Source organism: Papio anubis, chromosome 4 (assembly GCF_008728515.1).
Source record: "Papio anubis isolate 15944 chromosome 4, Panubis1.0, whole genome shotgun sequence".
In the NCBI taxonomy this organism is placed as follows: Eukaryota; Metazoa; Chordata; class Mammalia; order Primates; family Cercopithecidae; genus Papio; species Papio anubis.
This window is the reverse complement of record NC_044979.1, coordinates 81,637,721-81,662,603: the sequence shown is the minus strand read 5'-3', so window position 1 is coordinate 81,662,603 and position 24,883 is coordinate 81,637,721. Positions and strand designations below refer to the sequence as shown.

The 24,883-nt window shown below is 34.3% G+C and overlaps 1 protein-coding gene across 3 annotated transcripts in view; it reads left to right on the top strand.

The window, feature by feature from the left end:
* The window catches only part of THSD7A (thrombospondin type 1 domain containing 7A), a 513,627-nt gene that overhangs the window by 197,902 nt on the left and 290,842 nt on the right, over nt 1-24,883 (top strand). For all 3 annotated transcript variants that reach the window (XM_017956915.3, XM_017956916.3, XM_017956917.3), the window contains exon 2: nt 10,161-10,992. In XM_017956915.3, coding sequence (XP_017812404.2) covers nt 10,161-10,992 — 832 coding nt within the window. The remainder of the gene's footprint in view (nt 1-10,160; nt 10,993-24,883) is intronic.

Genomic DNA, 24,883 nt, shown 5'->3' with positions numbered 1-24,883 from the left:
AGTGGTGCAAGGGTGAAACTATATCAGGAACGGCCTCTGTGCTACTTCAAGCAATTTTATGCAGTGAGGAACAGGAGTCAAAGAAGAAATGTTTAATTATTCTTTTCTCTGGACTGACAGTTCTGAGATGCATTTCATGAATCTCCTCAGAAGGTCCCACAAAGTCATAAACAGGCAACTATAGCAGTGGACAGTTTTATTACATATGCTTATACTGGCTTTTCCTTGGTCTCTCCTTCTCTTCCTCTTTTTTGCCTTAACCCTGCTTCATGGAATCACTTCTAAAATAAACTACTTGCATATAAACCTTTGTCTCAAGTTCTACTTTTGGGGTAATCCAGGACAAGATAGCATGCTTTCAAATTTATTAAGATGTCACTTACTATTTTTATCAAAGCTCCCTGAGATAGAGAGAGTTGTGATAAGACTCCTTTACCTCCAATACCTTGTTTATTTGACTCCCTTAGCATCAAGTTGGACTGTTGAATATGTATTCTCCAAAGGTAGCCCACTTTTGGACAATTGTAATGGAAGATCGGTAGCTTGATATGGGTAAAAAGTTTTGTGCATTTTACATTTTTGAGTGAAATGTTATGCAGTTCTTAGTGCTATTCTTTGACACCAATTTTAAGACAACCTATTTTAAACACTCACAAACATATGCATTTACTAGATTTGCTAGTTGCTACCTTCAATCCATTCTCTAAAGCAGCCTCTGAAGAATTGTCATGTCTTCAAATCCATTAAGATTATATGTTTGTTATGATCAACAATTTCTATTCTTATTTCATAAATACTCTGCTGCCAATCACACTTATACTGAAATCCTATATAACTCTCAAGTTTGCTTTCTGTTTTTTGGTTGTTGTAATTATTTGGGAAGTGGGGTAAGGAGGAAGTTTGTGTTGTTTTGTGGATTGGCAGTGCAACTGTTCAAATAGATCATTTCAAAATTTTAATAGGTATTAAGGCTATTAGTATCACGTTTTGTTATTTTGAAATCAAGATTCTAACAATATCAAATTTTTCTGAGTTTATGAGCTTGAAAGGAAAACATTGACTTAGCAATCTGTTAACTTGAAGAAGAATTTTCTCTAAGAAATTGTTTTTGTATCCCCTTATTTGCATGAGACTTTATTCAAAAATTGGAAACTTTTCCTTATGGCACCATAAGCTCTCTACCTGAATTGCTCGAATACAGTTTATATAACTACTTTTTGGGGGTGTTTAACTGCATCCAAGGAAACCACAGAACTATTTGAGTGGTTGATGGTTTTATATTTTCTTCAGATTTACAGAGATTGAACTACTGGACAGAATAACAAAATGAATCTTGTTTATTTTTTATATCTACTGCTTGATGCAAAGATCAAATGAGATCATATATGTGAAAACACACAGTACTATACAAATATGAAATAAAACGTAGCAATAAAATATAATAATGTAATCTAGGGATGTGGTATTTAATACACCTCTTATTGACATATTTTGAGGCGGTTTGAAAGGTACCTTTAAATCATAGGTATGTGTGTTCCAGGTAAAATTGCCTAACTCTAAAGAAAATAAAATAGTCAGAATTTTGCCTTATAACAAACTTGAAATAAACTTCTGATGCATTTAACATACTTAAATAAAATAAATCTGTAAAGAAGATTAAACTTTTAATGTATGTGTATTTATTAACCTCTGTATTATTAATCTCTGTATTTAAAAATATAATTCAGCCTTAAAAATCTTTCATTAAAAATCAATGAAAGAAATATACTATTGTGTTAGTGAAAGTCTGCATATGAAAAGCAGAAAATATTATACACAAAATAACACAAAACACCGATGGGAAATACATCTTAATGATCAGAGAAAATGTTAGTATCTCAAAGAGATTGGGAAAAGAAATCCATGAGAATGCTGGAAAATATAGAAATCAATGAAACAAATAATTTACAGGGAGGAAATTATTATGTTAAAATTCATATGTAATGAAGATTTAACTAAAACAACAGTGGATTTGGGCATATTCATCAAATTAACAAAAGAAAATATTATAATAACCAATGCTGATCAAGGTGTAGTGATAGAATGTAGATTTGTACATGTTTCTTTGAAAAATCAATTGGGCAACATGTATTTTAAAACCTTAAAATTGTCAAATGCTTTGACTCAGGCTTTCACTTTAATGGAGCATAACCTAAGGAAGTTGTCATTGATACATGAAGACTTTAAAATACTGTCACATGAAAATGTGAATCTTTTTGTGTAAAAGAAAGGGACTTCACAACTTTCTCACAAACATTCCTCATAATATTGGTACTTAGCTTACGGGTCAGGTAGGGTTATGAGATGATGGGAGCTAATGACAGGGTTGATATAGTATTTTTTAAATCAGGAAACCAGAACACAAAGAGGTTAAGTAATTTTAAAGGAATATTTAGTATAACAGATCCTAAAAAGAGATTATTGTGTTTAGCATTGTAAAATCAGCTATACTAGTCTCTGATTCCTCATTCATTTTCTCATCAGATTTAAACAGCCTGTTCTAATTTTGTACATGTAATTTGACATTCTTATATAATTTCTTATTAAAGTTTAATTACTTATTGAAGATGAAAGCTCAGCTTGACATCCACAGTGATCTCTCCTTATCCACCAAACTGATTTGTCATTTGAGAGTTATGTTTTAAATTAAAATTAAGTTAAAACTCAAGTTAAAGAAGTTACAAGCTCTCCTCTTATTTTTCCTTTGAAAGAAATTTAAATCTAGTTTAGATAAACACATTCAAAATTTATTTTTGTATTTTCACAAATCTATACAAAGGGATCTACCAGGCAGAGCATATATTTATAATTAAACAAATTCAATTAGTATAATTTTGAATGGGGCAGTATGCTAAGCATTCAGATACCAGTCTATGGGACTATTTTAAGATGGACATTTAAGACCACATGTTTGCTTCTACCTACGGCAATAAAATCCTTTGAAATGACCAAACAAGTACAAAATAAGCAAAAAGATGTTTTGATGCTGAAAACAGGGAAGGATATTATGAATTCTTCACAAGCTTTGATGTCTTTATGGAAACCATAACACAAAAAAGAATGAAGGTAAAGGAATTAAGACTATGATTTTAGTCAAAGGATGAACTTTCCAAGAAAATAAGCTCACAGGATTTCTCCAGTAGGAGCTCAGACTTGGAGGACCAGCAATCTGCAAATATTAGAGGTTGAGGGAAATGTGCTCAAAATTGCTGGTGGAAGGCCAAACTGGCACATTTTGGTGGGCACTTTTGTAATACTACACGTGTCAAAAGCTTGAAAGTGTGCAAAAGCCTTTCACCAAATTATCTGACTGATGTACAGCAATGGAGGTTCATTATAGCACTGTTCATAATATTGGAAATAATCAGGAAAGACCTAAACATCCACCGATAGAACATCAGTTAGAAAAATCATGGTAAATTGGTAGAACAAAACACTATGCAAACATAGTATAGATCTAAATGTGAAAATGTGAAGAGCAAAGGAGATTAATGGTCTGGAAGTTTCAATCTGTGTGTGTGTGTGTGTGTGTGTGTATGTGGTGTATCTGTTGAAATGGAATTTTTTATAGCGTATTGTGAAGTAAAAATGCAAACTATAAAACAATTAATTGATAGCACAATCCTAAGTTTAGTTTTATATTTTAATTGGCTTTAGAAGGACAGCAAAGTATGATGACTAGGATTAGTTATCTTTAGTTTGTGGAATTTATAAGGAATTTTTCTTTCCTATTATTTAACAGTAATTTCTAATCTTTTTACAGGGATTTGATTGGGTAAAAACAAATAGAAATTTTGTTTTAGTTTTGTAAATTATAAATTTTAAAGTAAGATGTTCTGTAGCATTCAAGAGACAGAATTCAGTATATTACTAAGCTGTTTATGTACTCCTTGATCTTAGTAAAGTAGGACATGCTGTTCCATAACCAAATCCAGGAGGGGAAAACACACTATCTCATCTGAAGGATGCAAACATGTTTAGTCAAACCAGAAACTGGCACATGTGAGAGTTTTATAGCAAACAAGAACAAAAAGTAGTTTGCATAATTTCTCATGCTCCTTTTATGGTGTTTATCTTTTATAAGGCTCTTTGGAACAGTTGCTGGCCACCTGTCAATAATGTGGCCTTTTATAGACTCAACCTTTTATTGTTCTCATGCCCTTGACATATAAAAAGCATTCTTAGAGAAGTCAGTGTTGAATATGGTGGGGAAATAGTAATTTTAAATTTAGACGGCTGTCTTTTGTAGACTGAAATAAAGAGACAGTTTTGAACGACATCAAGAGAATAGGCACATTATAAAATCCTCTTTAGCAGGAATAAAAATAAATTCATTATTTTATCAACATCTTGGTAAAGTTAGTGCAGAATTTTACTTAAAGCACTAGCCTAAGGAAAACTAAGCCAAGTAGCATTCATTTAAAGTTTTTATCACAATTTTGCATAATTTTACATTGATTCCAAGTGAAAATATTTGTATTGTGAGCCCATCAATTACACACAAGTTTTGGGCATATAAAACAGTTGCTTTAATTTCCTTTTAGTGAAATAAGACATCCAGTGTTTCTGGATTTACATAAAATCTGTCAAGCTAAGTGTTCTACACATATTTATTGACCCACATTGTAGAAGTGCTTTGTATGATACTGAGTAAACACCATCCTACAAATCTGTATGCAGGAATACATTTCCATTCACAGGGGGATATTATCCATAGCCTTAAATAGAAAGCTGCCCATCCTTTATTTTGCTCAATTAGATTCCAAATTCCTTCTAAATAATCATGAACAGAACAATAAAAGAGAGAAGTTTTGAACCAATGATAATTCTTACTGTTCTTTTCAAAAACCAAACACCACTCCCCCAGATTTTCTACTACCACTACCTCCCACTCTTAGTAATGTAGGATGCAGAACTGAATTTTAACATTTATGCAGAGACATTTGCCACACACTGTCACATTGTAATTGGCAGAGGATTTCATGTTTTCCTTGATAGAGTTTGCATATTGTTTTCAAATTGTACTTTAAAACATTTGCACCCCCTTAAACATGGTATCTAATTGGGTTAACAATTCCAGTTGTCAAGAGGAGTTTTAGATGCAGTCCCTTTTCTATTCAATGTGGTCCTTTTTCTATTCAATTTGGTCCCTTTCAATGTGTACTTGTGTCAAGACTGCTTGGAGGGAAGAGGTAGACAGCCCTTCATCGTGTGTATTGTGGGGAAGATCTGATCTTACAAGAGGTTGGTTAACTGGACACACATGTGATACTCAAGGTGCAATGAAAAGATAAGTATAGTTAAAGCCTACAAGGGGGATAAAGGGTATTTTTATTTTTTAGGTTCAGTCGTGATTATACTTCCACCTCTGTTTTCGCTGGTGCCTTCATGCATTTTATTGTTTTCCTTTAGCCTCAGTAGGTATTTTTATATATCTCCATGAAGTTTTCTCAGGATATGTTATCTGCTGGTTCTCAATGTAAATATATGTGGAATGCAATAAATCCCACAGTGTTATCTGTGAGTAGCTGATTAATAAAAATCTGTGATAATATTATTGAAATGGGAATTGGAATATATTTATATTTATAACATATGTTATTCTTAGTTATCTAAGCAAACTTTAGAAATTCTTGTGCCTTATCTATATATAATAATATTGTTGAATTCAATCTCTTTATTCCTGCTGGCATTGACATCAAAAATATAATGCCTTGGATATTAAGATATATAAATTAACTTCTCTCCTTTCTAAACAAAATTATTGAGGCAATTTATCCAAAAGTAAGCCATGGAAATTAAAAGACATGTTCAAACCATGGAATGTAACAGGTTATTCCATTAAATTAGCAGAAGTGCAAAGCTTTTACAAATATAATTAGCTAATTAAGCATATGTAAAATGTATACACACACGTAGGTGATGTTCCTGGTATTCTATGAGGAACATCAAAGTGAGAGCTATCTTTTATAATGAATTCTGAATTTGAAACAACACTTGTCAATATTTCTATATGTCAAATGGTAATTTTTAAAGTAAGTGATCAAAGAGCTATTTCATTGACTCACCAGCCTCTGTAGTGGGATCAACATTGTGAAAAATCAGTAAAGAACTAGGTGATTAGAAATGTTCTTGGTTGAGAAAATTTAGTTTCTCAAAACTAAAGATGAAAATATACTTCTCAACCCCTTTTGGGAGTGCATTTTTATTTTTGTAAAGTGGGAAAGGAACATTTGATTCACAATGTTATAAATAAGATGCCAATATTATTAAACTTTTATATGGGCTGTTTCTTTTATTTCTTAAGGCATTTATACATCTTGAGTAGAAATAAAATATTATATTTTTCTATGTAGCTGAAAATCATTGCAGAAATATGTGCTTTTAACTAGCTCTGAACACAAGAGAATATTCTAGTAAGAAATCCTGTCGTTGACACCCGTGATAATCTGAAATCTGCCTCCAAGACAATGCTAATTTCAGAAAAACATTGTGCATATTTAGTTATCCAAAATACATGTAATATTACTACAACAGGTAACATGGAAAAATTAGACATTCTCAAGATTACACTGTGGTTCTGGTTGTAATTAAATATAGATCTATATTTTTAAGTTATGTCACTAGTATCTTCTTGTGTTTTCAATAATTAGATAAAAATAAAAAATCTCAAGATAATTCATAATATATTGGAATGGCTTAAAGGAAAAGCACATTTTGTCTTTATCCACAATTAGTTGTCCAAATGGCATCTGTTGAATCATAAATTGATTAGAATTATTTTATTGATTTGGTTTCTGATTTTATTCATTCATTCAATAAATATTATTGAACTTGTTCTGTGTGTACTGTCTGCAGCTGTTGCAGATGACAGACAAGGGCCTGTCCTCATGGGGCTATAGAGTGAGTCTAATGTAATAAACAGGTATTAAATGTTTGATAAAAATTACTGATTCTACTAACCGAAAGTGTGACTAACATTTAAACATTATGTGAGAAACATACATGGTGCTCTGGAACGTGTGTGAAAAGGGAGCTCTCCATAATTTGATGTCAGTAAATGATGAATCATTTTCAAAGCAACCATCACTTTAAGCCAAGATTTTTTGCTAAAATTTGGTTTGTAAGAGTTTAATATCTTCACCAGTCCTTATCCTGTTTAAGGTAATTTTCAGACTTAAGAGTTGACTAGTGTAGCATAGTTCTGTTTCATAGTTGTTTTAGGGAAAAAAAGTTATTTTCAGTATGTATGTTTTCCTTAGCAATAACATATAGACTTGAAGTCAATTCACATTTTGTATACTCAGATTTCTGTAATAAAACATTAATTTACATTAATTAGTAAATCACATCTATTTTATTTTATTTTATTTATTTATTTATTTTTGAGATGGAGTGTCTCTCTGTTGCCCAGGCTGGAGTGCAGTGGCGCAATCTCGACTCACTGCAACCTCCGCCTCCCGGGTCCACGCCATTCTCCTGCCTCAGCCTCCCGAGTAGCTGGGACTACAGGCGCCCGCCACCACGCCTGGCTAATATTTTGTATTTTTAGTAGAGATGAGATTTCACCATGTTAGCCGGATGGTCTTGATCTCCTGACCTTGTGATCCGCCTGCCTCGGCTTCCCAAAGTGCTGGGATTACAGGCGTGAGCCACTGCGCCCGGCCCAATCACATCTATTAGTAATAGTGCTGCCTACCTAAAAATGTACTGTTACGTTTTTTAAGTGACACCCTTATAAGTTTGCTATAAAAAATCATTTGTTTACACTTTGAAGATAAAGGACTAGTAGCCTCAATCTGATTAGTCAGTCTAATTTCATAATTAATTTTAAAAATTGGAAAAAAATAATACATCAGGAAGTTCAACTAAATTACATCTGGGATTTAGAGTCTGAGTTAGTATAAGACACTTATATTTTCAAATTCAGACTTAATGGCATATAGCTTACTCCTAATTTGAGAGTCTGATATAACTATGTCTTTATATGTTGTGTTCAGATGTTAAATAAGGACCACTGTTTTGTTCAAGCACAGTGGGGATGGGGAATAAATGCCAAGGGTGTGTGGAATTAATTAGAAAATTTCATACATATTACTAGGTTCTAATTTTGAGAAGTATCCTAGATTCTGTGGTTCCCAAAGTGAGTATTTAGAAAATCTTTAAGAAAATATCACCAGATTTGTGAACTTATATTTTTTCTTTGGCAAATTAAAAATAAGATTAAAATATTATTAGGTGAATTGCATTTGGACAAACGCAACAAACCCACTGGCTTTCTAAGTCCGTAAAGTTTCATTATTAATACTTCAAGGAGACTGTTTCCCAGTCTCCTTGAGTATTTTATATCCCTTATAAGAATGTTACATCCCTAATAAGCATTTACATCCCTTATAATTTCTTACATGCAAACTTCATAAAGGAATGATATGGGTATGCCAACTATCCAATATTTACTTTCATGCAATAATGATTAGTTAGCACAATATTTACAGCAAGTCTCTATTCTAGTTACAACTCCATAATGCCATTTGTAAGAAAATTTTTGACAAACTTTAAACATCTTTCTCATTAGGCAAAATTAAATGTTTAGATTAAATATGATTAGCACATTCTTTATATTTCTTTATTTGTATATTAACAATTGGTATGTACAGAAGAAACTAACTGAGGCTAAAGATTTAAAGAGAAATCGTACAACTAAAAGTTAGAACTGGAACCTAAATTCCAGATTCGTTTTGTTATTCATTAAATATTTGAACTCAGCAAATCACTTTCCCTTCTTGTTTCCTGTTTTTCTCATCCATAGAGCGAATCCATTGACCTACTTTAGCAGGTTTCACATTTCCACAGTAGAAACCTCTTGCAGACATAATCTTATGCCTAATCCCCATGTGAATAAAACTAATAATACAAATAGAGTTTTTCTTATAAAAGCATCAATCAGGGAGGATGGCAGCAGTGTAAGAGTATGAGGGGCACTAGAACCCACCCCACATGTTGGCCCTCACCTTCCCACACAACAGATGGAAAATGGCTTTAAGGCACATCAAACAATTCCTCAAATTCTTGGAATACTTTTTGAAAATCATGTAATTATATGATCTTTAAGTTTCTTTATAATTTATATGATCTTTAAGTTTCTTTATAATTCCAAAATTTCACAATTCTCAATTTCATAAATTGGGATCTGTCTGTTAAAGCACTGAAAATCATATCATCTACCTTAGAAAAAAATAATATATGCAAATATAAGGTTTAAATCTATTCTAAGAAGTATTTCACAGAAAAAAAAAACCCACATTTCATATTAAAGCCACTGATTTAAGTATCACATAAAACAGCTCTGTAATACCAAATATTTCGTGTTTAAGAAATGAATAAATAAATAAGACCCCAACTAACCTCTCAATGATTAGAAAATTGCAAAAATCTTTTAGTTAAATTTAAATTCCCTTACCCAGCTCTATACTTCACTTGGGAAATGGAGGGGGGGAAGTTCGTAAATTTAAAGGCAGAATGTGTGTAAATGAAGATTTTTGCTTCCTAGCTTTGGTAGCCAGAGAGTGAACACTTTAAGCTCTATTGACACACATAATATACAACTATTAGACCCTTGCAGTCGTAGTCTATGAAAATAAAAAATGATGAAGAAGACAGCAAGTTCCACAAAGTACTCAATTGTCCAGGAAGAGAAATGCCTGCAGGAGAAGTTCTTCACACGGGGCCATTTTCTTTGCCAGTTACTGAAATGGATTTGATGATTGTGAGGCAGGAGTAATGAGTTTTCACTGAGACTAATTTCTGATGTCCTTTATCAGCAAGGATTTCCAACTACATAAAACAAAGGAAATGAACAAAACCAAACTTTTAGTAATCCCTAAAGGACCCAAAGTGAAATTGTCCCAGAAGTTACCCTATATAGACTCTGTGACACAGTTCCCCTTTTGCAAAACTACTTAGTGTGGATCATTACTTTCCAACAATCCTGTCCAGAGACCTACTTTATAACACCTCAGGGAAGTTAACGTACTAGGTCTTGAAAAGTCTTTCTGGAATGTGCAATAACTTGTAGTTTTCTTCTAGTAGCACTGCTAATTTTTGTGTTGCAATTTTTGTAGGTCCATGGGGCCGATGCATGGGAGATGAATGTGGTCCAGGAGGCATCCAAACGAGGGCTGTGTGGTGTGCTCATGTGGAGGGATGGACTACACTGCATACTAACTGTAAGCAGGCCGAGAGACCCAATAACCAGCAGAATTGTTTCAAAGTTTGCGACTGGCACAAAGAGTTGTACGACTGGAGACTGGGACCTTGGAATCAGTGTCAGCCTGTGATTTCAAAAAGCCTAGAGAAACCTCTTGAATGCATTAAGGGGGAAGAAGGTATTCAGGTGAGGGAGATAGTGTGCATCCAGAAAGACAAAGATATTCCTGCGGAGGATACCATCTGTGAGTACTTTGAGCCCAAGCCTCTCCTGGAGCAGGCTTGCCTCATTCCTTGCCAGCAAGATTGCATTGTGTCTGAGTTTTCTGCCTGGTCCGAATGCTCCAAGACCTGCGGCAGCGGGCTTCAGCACCGGACGCGTCATGTGGTGGCGCCCCCGCAGTTCGGAGGCTCTGGCTGTCCAAACCTGACGGAGTTCCAGGTGTGCCAATCCAGCCCATGCGAGGCCGAGGAGCTCATGTATAGCCTACATGTGGGGCCCTGGAGCACCTGCTCAATGCCCCACTCCCGACAAGTGAGACAAGCAAGGAGACGCGGGAAGAATAAAGAACGGGAAAAGGACCGCAGCAAAGGAGTAAAGGATCCAGAAGCCCGCGAACTTATTAAGAAAAAGAGAAACAGAAACAGACAGAACAGACAAGAGAATAAATATTGGGACATCCAGATTGGATATCAGACCAGAGAGGTTATGTGTATTAACAAGACGGGGAAAGCTGCTGATTTAAGGTAACATTTTAATTACTGTTAACTACACGGGCCTGTCTGTCAAGATCATGAGTACCTAAGACACCCCCTATTGTGTAATAACTTCTAGATTACATAGGGGCACAACCTAGGATAAGCTACCCCCAAATTTAAGGTTTCTGAGCTTGTGTGAGTTTCTCAGTGTTGTTTATATTGTGCCCACGTTTAGGCCCTGTATTACTTGAGTTATTTTGATTTTCCTTTCAAAGTCTGAAGCATGAGCGATTCTTCATGAAAAGATGCTGCTTCTTCTCTATGTGTAGACACTGTCATTTCCCTATAATAGAAAACAAAATTGCTTAGAGGCTGAAGTATTGGGATTTTAAATTCAGATACTTATTTTAGTGAGTTAATAGAAAAAGGCATACTTGTAATCTCTCCAAGTTTAGAGCATTTTCAGAATTACCCTATAAACAAAATCTGCTCTAAACAACAACCCAGGGAGCTATACCTAAGAATAATTTTCTTGCATATTGTGTATAATGGAATAACTCCCTCCAGAGAAGGAAACAGCAACCAGCCGAAAATAAGGTAAGTAGAGGGTATTGAATCATGAGTAGCCTCATTCAGGAAACATGTAACTAATTAGCTTCATTTTCTAGACAGAAATTATTTGACAAATTATCTTTGGGTACATAATGACTATATTATGAAAAAAACTGTCTCATGTATGATTTAGTTGTTGTGGAAATAATTTTCATTGAGGATTATCTGAAAGACATGATGTTCTCTGGGTATTTTAAATTTTGCTCTTGGATAAACCAGACCATCTGGGAGTGGCTTATCTGGATATTTGCATAATTGCTTTTTCAGAAATATTTATGCAGTTATGATTTGGATTGAACTGAAAAAACAATAGTAACATCAGTAAGAATCGTATATCAGATTTACTGTAGAAATGGCATTGAAAGCTTCATCAACTCTATTACACAGTCTATTCTCTTGATTAAAAACATATAAGATAAATTTCCCTGAAGTTTCGACCTCTGTGCTTCTGGTGAACAGCTGGATTGTTTTTCTATGGCCTCTGGAAATCATGTAACAGACCACATTTGCATGTTAACTTCTTCTCTTAAGAACCTAAATAGGACTGTATGGCATGCATGTTGTTTATTAACATATCTTTAGCTTTATTTAGCTTTAATTTTTTCTCACCCAATTATTATTTTTTTCAATCTATTCTTGTCTACTGATTTTGCTATGTATAGATTTTGAAATCTGGTTTAAAGTGCTTTTGGAAAAAGATATAGTTTAATTAGATAAACAAAAATCGATCGGTCTAAGACAATAACTTTCTCTCCTCATAGAGTTCTGGTTACTGTTTTTTGGAATTTTTGCTACTCTCTCCCCTCTTTGTATTGATAGAATTACATTTTATTTCTCCATTCTAGTTCTGCTCCTGTGGCCTTGAATGAAGGCTGTTTGTTCTGCCTTCATTCTCCACGTTTCCTACAACTCCTTAAGTGTCTGTGTGTGTGTGTGTGTGTGTGTGTGTGTGTGTGTACCTCTGATTCTGTGTCATGTATATTTTCAACTCAATTCCTATTTTGTTATTTTCTGACTATCCTTATTCTGGTGATTTCCTTTTCTCTTTTCCTGAAGTATATTACAGTTATATTAGTTACTTGGCTTACATCAAATAATTGAATGAGTCTCCAAGGCAAGTTGAGTTGTTTCCTGCTGTCACTCAGGTAGCATGCTGTAGACATTTAATTTAACGTTGACTACTCAATTAAAAGTGTAATTAGGATAGTAGCTACCATTGCATAGAGCCTAATATTCTCATCCAGTTGTTTGAATTAAACAAACATACTTAAAAATGCAGAGCTTATTTGTCAGGAACTTGTATCCCATTAGAAATGCCATATATAACTTCCAATAAGTTGATAGTTGCATATGTGTTCTGACTTATTACAGTATAGGTTAAACTTTATGTTAAATAAATTAGTTGTGAATATTTCCATTATATATGAATTATCATGTATAATCAAGAAAGTTCTAGTCAAGACGAGACAAAAATCAGGTATTTTGACCTATGTTTTGCTCAGATATTATACCATGATATCGGTAAAGCCAATAAACTGAAGAGTGAATCAATGACATCACTAAAGCACAGGGCCACAAATCAAGAACTTAGTGATCAAATATAACATGTTTTAGCTTCTATCAAATCCAGAAGCAATCTTATCATGGAGAACAAAAATAATTTAATATGGCTAAAAATTATGTTATAGTAACTGCCTAAGTTTAACTAAATATAACCAAGAATCTGGGGAAGCAGATCATAGACAAAAATAATTTTAGAATCACTGCTAAAATGTTTAAGTTAACAATGATAGATCTGCCCTGCTTTCCACTTTCCAGTAGACCAAAATCAATAAGAATGAAAAACACAAATGAAACTCTATTCTTTTATGACAGCGGGAAACAGTCACAGTCCCAAACCACAATTGATACAGAAATTTGGCTAATGTGGTGAAATTAGACATGATTTAGGGAGGACACTTAGAAAGGCATTATGTGTTACCAGCTTTCATGAACACTCAAAATCTCTTAAGAGTAGTCAGAGCTTTCTGAGGGGACAAGCCAATGACACTTTCTTAATATGACATGGTCTGTGTCAGTGAAAAGGGCTGCTGAACCATATTTGAGTTCTGCTTAAAATCAGAATAGCATAATAGGCAGGGAACTCACTATGCCATTATTGCCAACAAAAGACTATCAGTTTGACAGACTGAGGGATTAAAGTTTTGACAACTAGTGGAAGAGAATTCTAAATCACTGCACATACACTAGGACACAGGAAGCCTCTCTGTAAACCAGTGACTTCCAGCCAGGCTGGGTGAAATCTTACAGGACCAAGAGTTGGTATGAAAGTATACCAAGTGTTTCTCCAGGAAACCAAAGGTGTTAAATGAAATAATGGTTTTCTGAATCCAAAACAGAAAGAATTTCAGTATTCAAAAAAGAGATAAGAAAACAGAATGAGTTTACAAGTGATCTGTTAGAGCTCAAAAAAGAAATGGAGGAGAATTATAAAATAAGAACAGAAATGCAATTCACATTAAAAGCAATAAAAAATGACAAAATATTTGGTGGTAGAAAGAGTCAGTGACATAGAGAACAGTTTGAGAACATCAAATAAACTAATTTTTAAAAGAGATAATGGATATGCAAACGAAGGACATTACTATATGAAATACTGATGTTCCTGAAGATAGAACCAGAAAAATTAAAACAGAAAACACAACAAAATACAAGGATAAGGCTTTCCTGAAATTAAAAGGAGACCTTGATTCACACATTGAAATTGTACAAGACTAATATTCTGCAAGAAGAAGTTGAAATAATGACCTAATGGGAACTAATATAGATCAACTTTTATGGAGACAAATAGGCAAAGAGACATCAGACTGAAAGCTGGGAAGGTGCTCAATTGTGAAACATTAGAAGCATTCTCTCTAAAGTAAAAACTAAGACAGGACGGTACATTATCTCCACTCTTAGTTAGCATTGATCTGTAAGTATCAGTCAATGTACCTGAAAAGAGAAGGAAATGAAAATTGGAAAGCAAGTGGCAAAAATAAGACCTTTTCCCTCAGATGTTCTGATAATTCTGGAATACTCCACCTAATCAATTGAAAATATATTATAAACAATAAAAAATCAATAAGGTTGATGTACACAAAGATAATATCCAAAAATCAATATATTCCCTAGATGCTTAAAAAATTAAGTATTATAATGGGGAAAAAAGATTGAAATATCTCATTTGCAAAAGGAAAACTTAAAATAAATCTGTAAATAAGCTTAACTATAAAAGTTCTGCACTTAACACTAGACTTGGAAAAATAGAAAAGGATGTAGTTATGCTTGTCTAGAATATTTAGTAAATATACCAGCTGTCTATACATTGTTACTGTGAAATTTACAAGGGGAAAATAGACGTACAAGACAGGCCAGGAAAATACTGAAAAATAAAGAGAGAGGAAAGGCTAACTTCACAAGATAATTAAGTGCATTCTACTCTATGGTAATAACGATAACAAGTAATATAATAAATTATATTTATACAAACAGATTAGGCACAGCCACTCTTATCATTTACAGAAAATTTTATATCAATGTAAGGAACTGATTACCAATTAAGTTCCCGGATCCCAGCCAAGGGCAAACCCTCCAAGCAGGCCTTTCTAAGGATAGAAGTCTCAGCCTGCTGTACTAACTCTTATGAGTGTTAAATAAAATTTACAGTAGGCCATTGGTCAGGATTAAGCCTCCTTCTCCTGCACCAGACCCAACAGACCAAACAAAAATGGTGTTGATTATGCAAAAGTTCTAGTTACCAAGCTGAAAATAAGTTATTTATCTGCCTTCTGAGAAATCAGGAGAGAGAGAGAGAGAGATAATAGCCAAATCCCCAAACAGGCCAATCCTAGCAGACATGATAAGGACTTTTGTTTTATTTTGTTTTTGTTTTTGTTTTTTTTCTGCTGTAACCTTTACAGAAAAGTAACTTTGAAATGACCAATCCACATTTTGTTTTCTGTTTTGCTTTCCTCAGCCCTTTACTATCTATAAAATCAACCTCCTCTGCTCAGCTCATGGGAATATTTATTCCAACTTGTGGAATGAAGTGTTGCCAATTCTAAAATTGCAGATAAAACCTATTAATATATTTAAGTTTGTTATAATTTTTTTTTCTTTTGACATAGAATCATGCAGTTAATACCATATAAGGTATGTGATTTGGAATTAAACATGAGGAAGTAATGGCAATTTTACTGTAGTCCCCTGCCTTGAAATCAACCAGTAACCCCAATTAAGGAAATAATCTATAGTTAAAAAAAAAAAAAAGGAAAATGGAAACCTGAAAAAAGGAAGTGTCCATATGATAAATCTGTGCCTCAAAGACAGAGGAATCTAGAACCTGAAGCATGAAAGAGACTCCTCTAAAGAACCCAGTGGCACAATCCACGAAGGCATAGCCAAGTCTCCTTTTATTGGATTATCCCAATCTGGTTGGGGGAAGGCAAGACACAAGGAATCTGGGGAAGGTCCCTTCAGAGCCAGTTCCCCACCCTAGAATCACAGAAGTGTAGCTGTTGGAGAAATTAAGCAGAAGTGTTATTTTCTGGTCTTCTGGCTGAGGTAAGCTGTCAAAGGTGGAATGGAGGAGGAGCAGGGAGAGGAGGCAGCCATCTCCAGACTGCAACAAGCATAGCCTGTGATTGCCATTGCATCCTCACCTCTGGAATGCTTTACCTGACCCAGCTCACCTTCTCCTCAAATGAAGAACCAAATCTGCATATTGAAGAGCAAGGAACAAGGGTAGAATCTGCTCTAAGTAATACCAGAAACGTTTAATGGATGTAGTGCCTACTTTTGAAAATATCTTTCATTTGAACCTATCTTGTTTTGTCGAATTGTCTGACAGGGGCAATTAATGGTAATTATAATTCCAGGAGAAGCATTTCCGAAAAGTGCGGGAAATTCAGTGCAGTGAATTCCTGAGGGAATAAGATAGATTTAGGATTTAAAACAGATTTCTGTTAGCTAAGCCAAGAAAAGTGGAACTATTCAGCTTCTAGATAATTCCATAAAGCAGATACTTCAGGCACAAATACATAGGATAAACATAACTGGGTAAAACATGAAGGGGTGAATAATCTAATAACTTCCAGAAATACTAGCACCTTGTAGTATTTTTGTCTCATTTCTGTTACCAAATTCAGTTTTCATTTTAAGTCTCTGTATGAATTCAGCCTTAGCATTTCAGATAGTAATGAGTAATATTGCTTAAAGTAGATTTCTGATTTTTGTTTTCTAAGCCCAGACTTTCTGGCATCCCCTCTCATCTTCAAATTTAAAACTGTTGAGCAGAAAATTGTATTTTTTCTCAACACAGCTTATCTCTTTATGCCTGGGTCTTATTTTACCTTAGAATACTAGTTGTTAATTACTCCAATCTTCTGTTTTAGGATTGCTTTCCAGAATGGTGATATCAAACTTGAATATAAAGCACTTGCTTTATAGCAGTTGCGAAGCTGGCTGAATCAACAAGAATGGAATTTAAGTAATGGATAATTAGGATAAATAAATAATAAATAAGAATAGTAAACCTATGCACTCATGGCTACAGAGTATTGAACAAGTCATTTACACTTTCTGGGACTCAGCTTTCTCTTCTGTAAACCATACATGTTCTGGGATAGGCGGTGTTGAGGGAGAGAGGGAGGGAGCCTAAAAATAAATATATAAATATAAAAATAAATAATAAATATTATTAAAAATAAATAAATTTGTGATTCTAATGAACCCCAAACAAAAACCATACCTAAAATTGTGGACATAAAATCCTATATATCTTTCTTGGCAGACAGTTAATTAATTTTCAACATGGCCTACAAATCAATTCATACTGAAACATCAGGGTGAATTTCTATGGAGTGCCTGTAGAATAAGGCAGCTCTCCACAGTCTTGGGAGTAACTGCAAAGTTATCACTCAGTTGATGAGCTGTATGGTTCCTAAGGGCCCATCCCCACGCTACGACTTTGTGAATCAGTAAAATTGCAAATCTAATCCTAACTTTATGAAAGAAAAAGGAGAAAATTGCCCACTATTTAAAGTAACACTCCTTTTAAGTTGTTCAGAATCCATTTATAAAATTACTATTTCTAAATAGCAGGCTTTTAGATCTTCAAACTTTCTGTTATATCCAAAGTGTCAAGTTGCCCGCCAGATACTCATCATCACGTCTCGCAAGCCTCCCTCGGCTGCCTGTTGGCCACACCCGACTAAACAGGGTCAGTATGCCCATATTCTTTGGTAGACAGTAGATGGCTAAAAAGAACATTTTAGTTTTCTCAAAATGTCAAGCTGACCAGGCAGTATATTATGTTTGACCTTAGAGGTTCACTATCACCCCTTCCCCATCCTGCTCGTGTGTCCGGATGCTGACCTCTGAGCAGTGTCTTCGTAGGCTTCTGAGCCTCCTTTCTCATTGGATTCTACCAATGCGAGAAAGCAGCAGTATATCAGATGGTGGGAAGAGAGACTATTTCTGTCTGTTCCTTGCTGAATTCCTCTAGCAAAGGCTCCTGCCCCATCCAGCAGTCCTCTCCCCAGCTCTAGGTCAACCTCGGATTCTAGTAAAATCCTTTCCCTTGATTCCTTTATTGCCATAGGGTGCTAATCTTCCTATAGTTAATAGCTGCAAGATGCTGTACCATTCCTCGATGCCTACAATTTTGTTAATAATCGTTTTATGAAACTTTTCTGAATTAACTCATGTGAGTTTACATTCTGTTTTCTGCTGGCCCTGACTGATAAATAATAGCTATGTTAGAGTACAGTGTCAGAACCAGAGAACTGCTTCTATGTCATTGTTAGTTTACTCATCAACTAATTAATTTACTATGCATTTATTTACTTATTTGCCTTTTCATTCAACAAAACTAAAGGCATCAAGACATTCTGGGCCTATCATGCAGACAAAAAGACAAAACAAAAATCATAATCTCAAGGATCTATATTATATTATAGAAATAATGTCACAAAAGAAACAATAAAATATTAGAGATGCTATGTTTTGTCTAGAGAGAGAGAAAGTGCATGCAAATAACAACAGAGATAATGAGTTCTTCCTGGAAGGAGGTTGGCAGGATCAAGAATGGCCTCCTAGGGGAAATGCTGCTAAAATTAAGGACTCGAAGGCATGCACCAGGATGGAGATGACCAAAGAATAAAGGAACAAAAAGAGCAAAAGCAGTGAGAATTTGCAGCAGTAATGGTTCCTTGTGGAAAAATACTGTTTCTGTAGGTTGTTTCACCTCTGGAGGTTAGAATACAAAGGGAAGAGGCACTAGCCTAGAAGAGAAATGGAGAAACCCTATAAAGGTCTTGGAAACCTATAAAGATCTTGGAGGTCAAGTTTAAATGTTTAGACTTTATATCCTGCAGGTCTAAACTTGTCCACATTTATTAGTGACAGGGTTTTTAACACACCTCAATATATGTTTATTTGTTTATAAGTTATACACATTTGCTATTATAAAAGTATATTGCATACATTTTAAAATCACAATAATTAAAACTTTAACATAAATAAGGAAATAATATTTTGCTAATCACTATGGCTTTATGTTATCTTTAGCTAGGATTGTAAGGCAAATTATTCGTGAGAAGGTACATTATTAATGATAGTGATTTCAGCTTATTTTATATACAGTATTTTATTTTTTATATTAAAAAAAACCACTCTTTCTCCAGTCAAAGGGGAGCACATACATTTTCTTACTCCTACCAAACGTATTTATATTTATTTCAAAATGATGAAGCAACTAGACAGTCAACATATTCTTCACTAAACCAGCATTGAGACCCAAGACAGCTGGTCTGGCCAAAATTATAATTCAAAAATAACTTGACTTGTATTTTGTTAAATTCCCATTGAACATCCCTCATTAACTATGACATCTTTATCTTCAAACTTATGCTTAAGTTTATGTACATCTCCCATTCTGATCTGTTCACCTGTTATTATCCAAATTTGTTTCTATTTACTTCTGCTCTTTTCCTCAACTTAATTTCATTCCTTAAAAAGTTACTTTGCATTTATATTATGTCAGGTCCAAGATTTCATGAAAAATTGTTAAATATTGAAGGTTTTCTCAGGAAATGTGTGTTACATTATGTAAGGCTATATATCAACACATATATATTTATATGTACACATTTTGTGTGTATATATTTATACATATGTATATTATGTAAGGCTATATACCAACAAATATATATTTATATGTATGCATGTATAATATATGTAATAACAATAGGTGTATGACTAGACAAACTTTCTTTTTTTAAGTAAATATGATTTCTATTTATTTTTTGTTTTATTTTACTTTAAATTCTGGAATACATGTGCAGAGCATGCAGGTTTGTTACACAGGTATACATATGCCATGGTGGTTTGTTGCACCTATCAACCCATCTAAGAAAGATGCAGCATTAACCTTAATTGCCTACATTAGGCTAAGACAATGACTAGAACATAATCAGCTCCCAGTAAATGTTTGTTCCAGTATTAAAATTTAAGAGAATCTTTCAGTTTTAAAACCTGAGAGTCTTTTAGTAACTTAACAGGAATTCAACTGAAGCCAATGAGAAAATGGAACCTTCTAAGGTCATGAAAAAAATAACCAGAACATGTAAAAGCGTATCCTCAAAAGACATGTTCTATTCAATTAAGATAATATAGATTTATACTGATTCCATTCAGGATACATCATTGAGAATAGTACTTCAATATTATTATTCCTGGTTAACACTAAATAATTTCTGTTGCTATATTTTCTGTATAAATGAGAAAATATACCATTATTAATATCATAAATATACTCCAATAGTCTCTGAGAATTTTTAAAGTTAGTATCCTCTTTTGTCCATTTATAAGTGTCCTTACTTATGTCAGTCACTCCTGTTTTTATATCTTGAAGCCACAAAGCTCATCACTATCAATTAGTTGGTGTTAGTGATGGCAAATTAAGGGCTAAAATTGTCAATGTCTACCTATAAACTTCAAATAAATTCAAAAATATTAAAATGACCACCAGGGTCACTTCTTATATCCCAGCGTATGATTATCTCGTCATGGACAGGGTGTCTTCACCTCTCCTTTTACTTTTCAGGAGTAGTTTTAAAATCACATTATTGGGGTATGCTTGATATATGAAAAGTTGTACATATTAAAGATATACAACGCAAGGAGTTTGGGGATATGACCTTGATGAAATGATCAAGGTCATAAACATATTCATCACCTGCAAATATTTCTTTCTGCTACTTTTATTATTGCATAATTACTATTATTTTTATTATTTTGTGTTGTAAGAACACCTAACATAAGACCTACCCTCTTAGGAAAATTGAGGTAGACAATGCACTGTTGATTATTTTTGTTTTAAGTGAGGAAAATTAAATAAAAAGAGGGTCCTAGGTAGTATTTTAAACCTTTGATGGATTTGGGGAAGGGACTAACCTTAAGTCAGATAATATATGTCATTGCCTAATCATCCTCCACATGAACTTGAAATAAGGTTCATATCACTTTCATCACTTTTTCTGGGAGTTTTAGTTTTAAATATCTTCCATTTAATTGCTCTATTTAGCTCTCTTGCTTGAGACAGTGTGAGAGCAAGTTTCCTATGGGAGCCTGGCTACTGATCGGGGCAGTGACCTTGGATTTCCTTGGCAGCAACTGTGATCTTGCGCATTGTTTTCATTTATTTGCTGGAATTCTACTGGCTTGATGTGGGTAGTATTGAGTTTCCCTCTGACTCAAACAAGAATAGTTTTAAATAGGAGGAAATACTTTCAAAAGAAAACACAAATTCCCATAAAAGAAGGAATTTAATAAATCATTAATGCATTGTTTGTATAAGCTAATTAAGAATATGCTCACCCTTTTAGAGTCTGCTAACACATTATATTAGTAATTCCATGTGTTTTATCTTATTTTCTTCTTTTTAGGTCTCTACTCACACTTTCACCTTGCTATGTTCATTTTTTTTTAATCTCATATCATTGTATTAGAAAGGGATTATTGAGGTTTTTCCCAAAAGTTTCATTGAGAGATGCTTTCTTCTCTACTTAGTACAAATATGTGGTCACTGATATTAGATAAAAGATGTGATCATGAAAAATTTGTTTGGGTAATATTTACCAGTATAGCAACTGAATTGTAAGTGAACAAAATACTACTGTGCTTAATACAAGAAAGCCATTGTACAGTAAACATCTTGGAATATTGACACAAGCATTTACAATGTAACATACTGGAATAAATGAAGCAAGTTTTTGAAAAAGAAAAATTAATTATGACTAAGGTTGAGATTACACAACAATAACAACAACAAAATTTATGAACAGACATTTCTCAAAAGAAGACATGCATACAGCCAACAGACACATGAAAAAATGCTCGTCATCACTGGCCATCAGAGAAATGCAAATCAAAACCACAATGAGATACCATCTCACACCAGTTAGAATGGCAATCATTAAAAAGTCAAGAAACAACAGGTGCTGGAGAGGATGTGGAGAAATAGGAACACTTTTACACTGTTGGTGGGATTGTAAACTAGTTCAACCATTATGGAAAGCAGTATGGTGATTCCTCAAGGATCTAGAACTAGAAGTACCATATGACCCAGCCATCCCATTGCTGGGTATATACCCAAAGGATTATAAATCATGCTGCTATAAAGACACATGCACACATATGTTCATTGCGGCACTATTCACAGTAGCAAAGACTTGGAATCAACCCAAATGTCCATCAGTGACAGACTGGATTAAGAAAATGTGGCACATATACACCATGGAATACTATGCAGCCATAAAAAAGGATGCGTTTGTGTCCTTTGTAGGGACATGGATGCAGCTGGAAACCATCATTCTCAGCAAACTATCGCAAAAACAGAAAACCAAACACTGCATATTCTCACTCATAGGTGGGAACTGAACAATGAGATCACTTGGACTTGGGAAGGGGAACATCACACACCGGGGCCTATTATGGGGATGGGGAAGGGGGAAGGGATTACATTCTGAGTTTTACCTGATGTAAATGATGAGTTGATGGGTGCTGACGAGTTGATGGGTACAGCACACCAACATGGCACAAGTATACATATATAACAAACCTGCACGTTATGCACATGTACCCTAGAACTTAAAGTATGATAATAATTTAAAAAAAAAAAAAGAAATTAGTTGAGGCTCGCTCTAGCTGAAGGAAGTGGTGGTCAAGTTAATAAGTTTTCCATCTGTTCTTGCTTGGTGGAATGTTCAGTGTACATTACTAGATAAAGCTTTCTAAAATTAAAAAATAAAAAAAAGAAAAGAAAAGATTTCAAAAGACTACATATAACAGACCACAAACTAACCTACATCAATATGAATATACATATATTCCCATTAACAGATGGGTAAGAACAGAGATAGATACTGCAACAGAGATGTACATCCTAACTCTGGAATAATAAATATGAATTTGTCAGAAATTATTTTCAATAGTATAAAATTGGAATACATTTGAATGTTATACAGTATATGATATACTGATACATTCTGGATTGTAAAAAGGTGTTCAAATACTTTTATCAAAAATGCACTTCTCTGGCATTCTAATCTGTCAAGGATCCCATATAATGAAATTAAACACAAAATAGGCGAAGGAGAACATAGTAGGCACTACATAGTTCCAACTCTATATAAAACCTTATCTCTGACTTTGATGTCTTTAATTCTGTTTAGGAAAGACAGGATAAAAATGAATAAATAAAATTACTTTAAATTACTGTAATTCTGGGTTGGCCCAGAGATTTTGTATCTTTTATGGTTTGCATAATGTAGAGTTCATACTTTGTAAAAATAACTCATTGACGAAGGGATAAATCTTAGATAAAAACTACTAAAATTTTTGAAAGACTGCACCTATATTTATTAAAGTAATTTGATAAGGCAGTAGAATTTGACCAGTTCCTCCCCCAAAATGGATAGAACTTAGCTAAGTAGGATATGGTGGAAAGACTGAGCATTCCAAGTCAAACCTCATTTTTGAAAAATCTGAGAAGTAGAATGAGCAGGTTATCTGTAAGGGGCAGTCAAGATGCTGGTATGACTTGAATCAAAGGAGCAGGTGGCAAAAGAGCAGTAAATAACTTTTGAAAGGAAGCCCAGTGACATTGATGGTAAGGCAGAAAAATTTGGCCTTTTCTTCAGTAAACTGAGGCAAAATTATGTTCATAAACAGGAATGATATGCAGAATGGATTGGAGGGGTCAAATTCTAGAGTTTGGACAGCCACAAGTAAGGTCATGGTTATAATCCAAGAATGAGGTGAGGAATCCCTGGATCAACGTAGCAGCAATGGAGACATTGAGGCCACATAAACAATACAGGATCAACTCAAGAGGAAATTCAATCTTGGCAGTTTTCATTTAACAGTTTGATTGTATCTTCTGATGTCTGACTATAACCAGTCTCCAAACTTTGGAGTTCTGATAAATAAATGGCAAAATGCTAGGATGATTTGGATAGTGCTGGAAAATACTAGAAACAGAAGGAAAAGAAGTTGCCTGCCCTATTGTTTGTTTCTCTGTTATTTCATCTTTCTCAAATAATATGTATCAAATAATTGGTCATTTTATTTGGAGTCCCACATCCTCAATATATGAAAGTCAGGGACACTCTGAGATGATTTCAAGTGGCCAGAACACTAAGCTGACCCCAGGCTATCTTTGTTATAACCTTTCATGATGCTAACAACTGAGGTTTTCTTCTATTCCTTGTTCAACATAGACACATGTTTTCACTTTTTATCCTTACATGTGCTAGCCAAACTCTACATGTTCTGTGTATGACCCTGTTGAAGAGGGAGAGATGAGTGAGAAAGGATATTTTTAAATAATCACTTCGCTCTACTCACCCCCACCCCTGCCCCCACATTTATTTACTTTCTCTAATCTTGAACTGCAATAGAAGAGGAAGTCAGCCATGGGGTGTGGCATAGTGTTCTTTTCTTTTATAATAGATGATGAATCAGCAAGTCTTCCCTAAGAGTGTGGCATGGCAATTGTTTCTTTCAGATGATGAATAAGGAAGGAGGACTTCTAATCAAGGAATAACATGGATTAGTGGGGTTGGGAACAGGGTAAGACGCAAGAGGCTACTGAGACACAAAATTTAATGAGGTACTCACCCCCAGGGTCATGCACGTGCCTTCTTAAATTTTGTTCCTAGGTACTTCTTTGCTTTTCCTAGTTCTGCCCTAAGTGGGAAGAGGAGTGAGCTGATTCATGGGC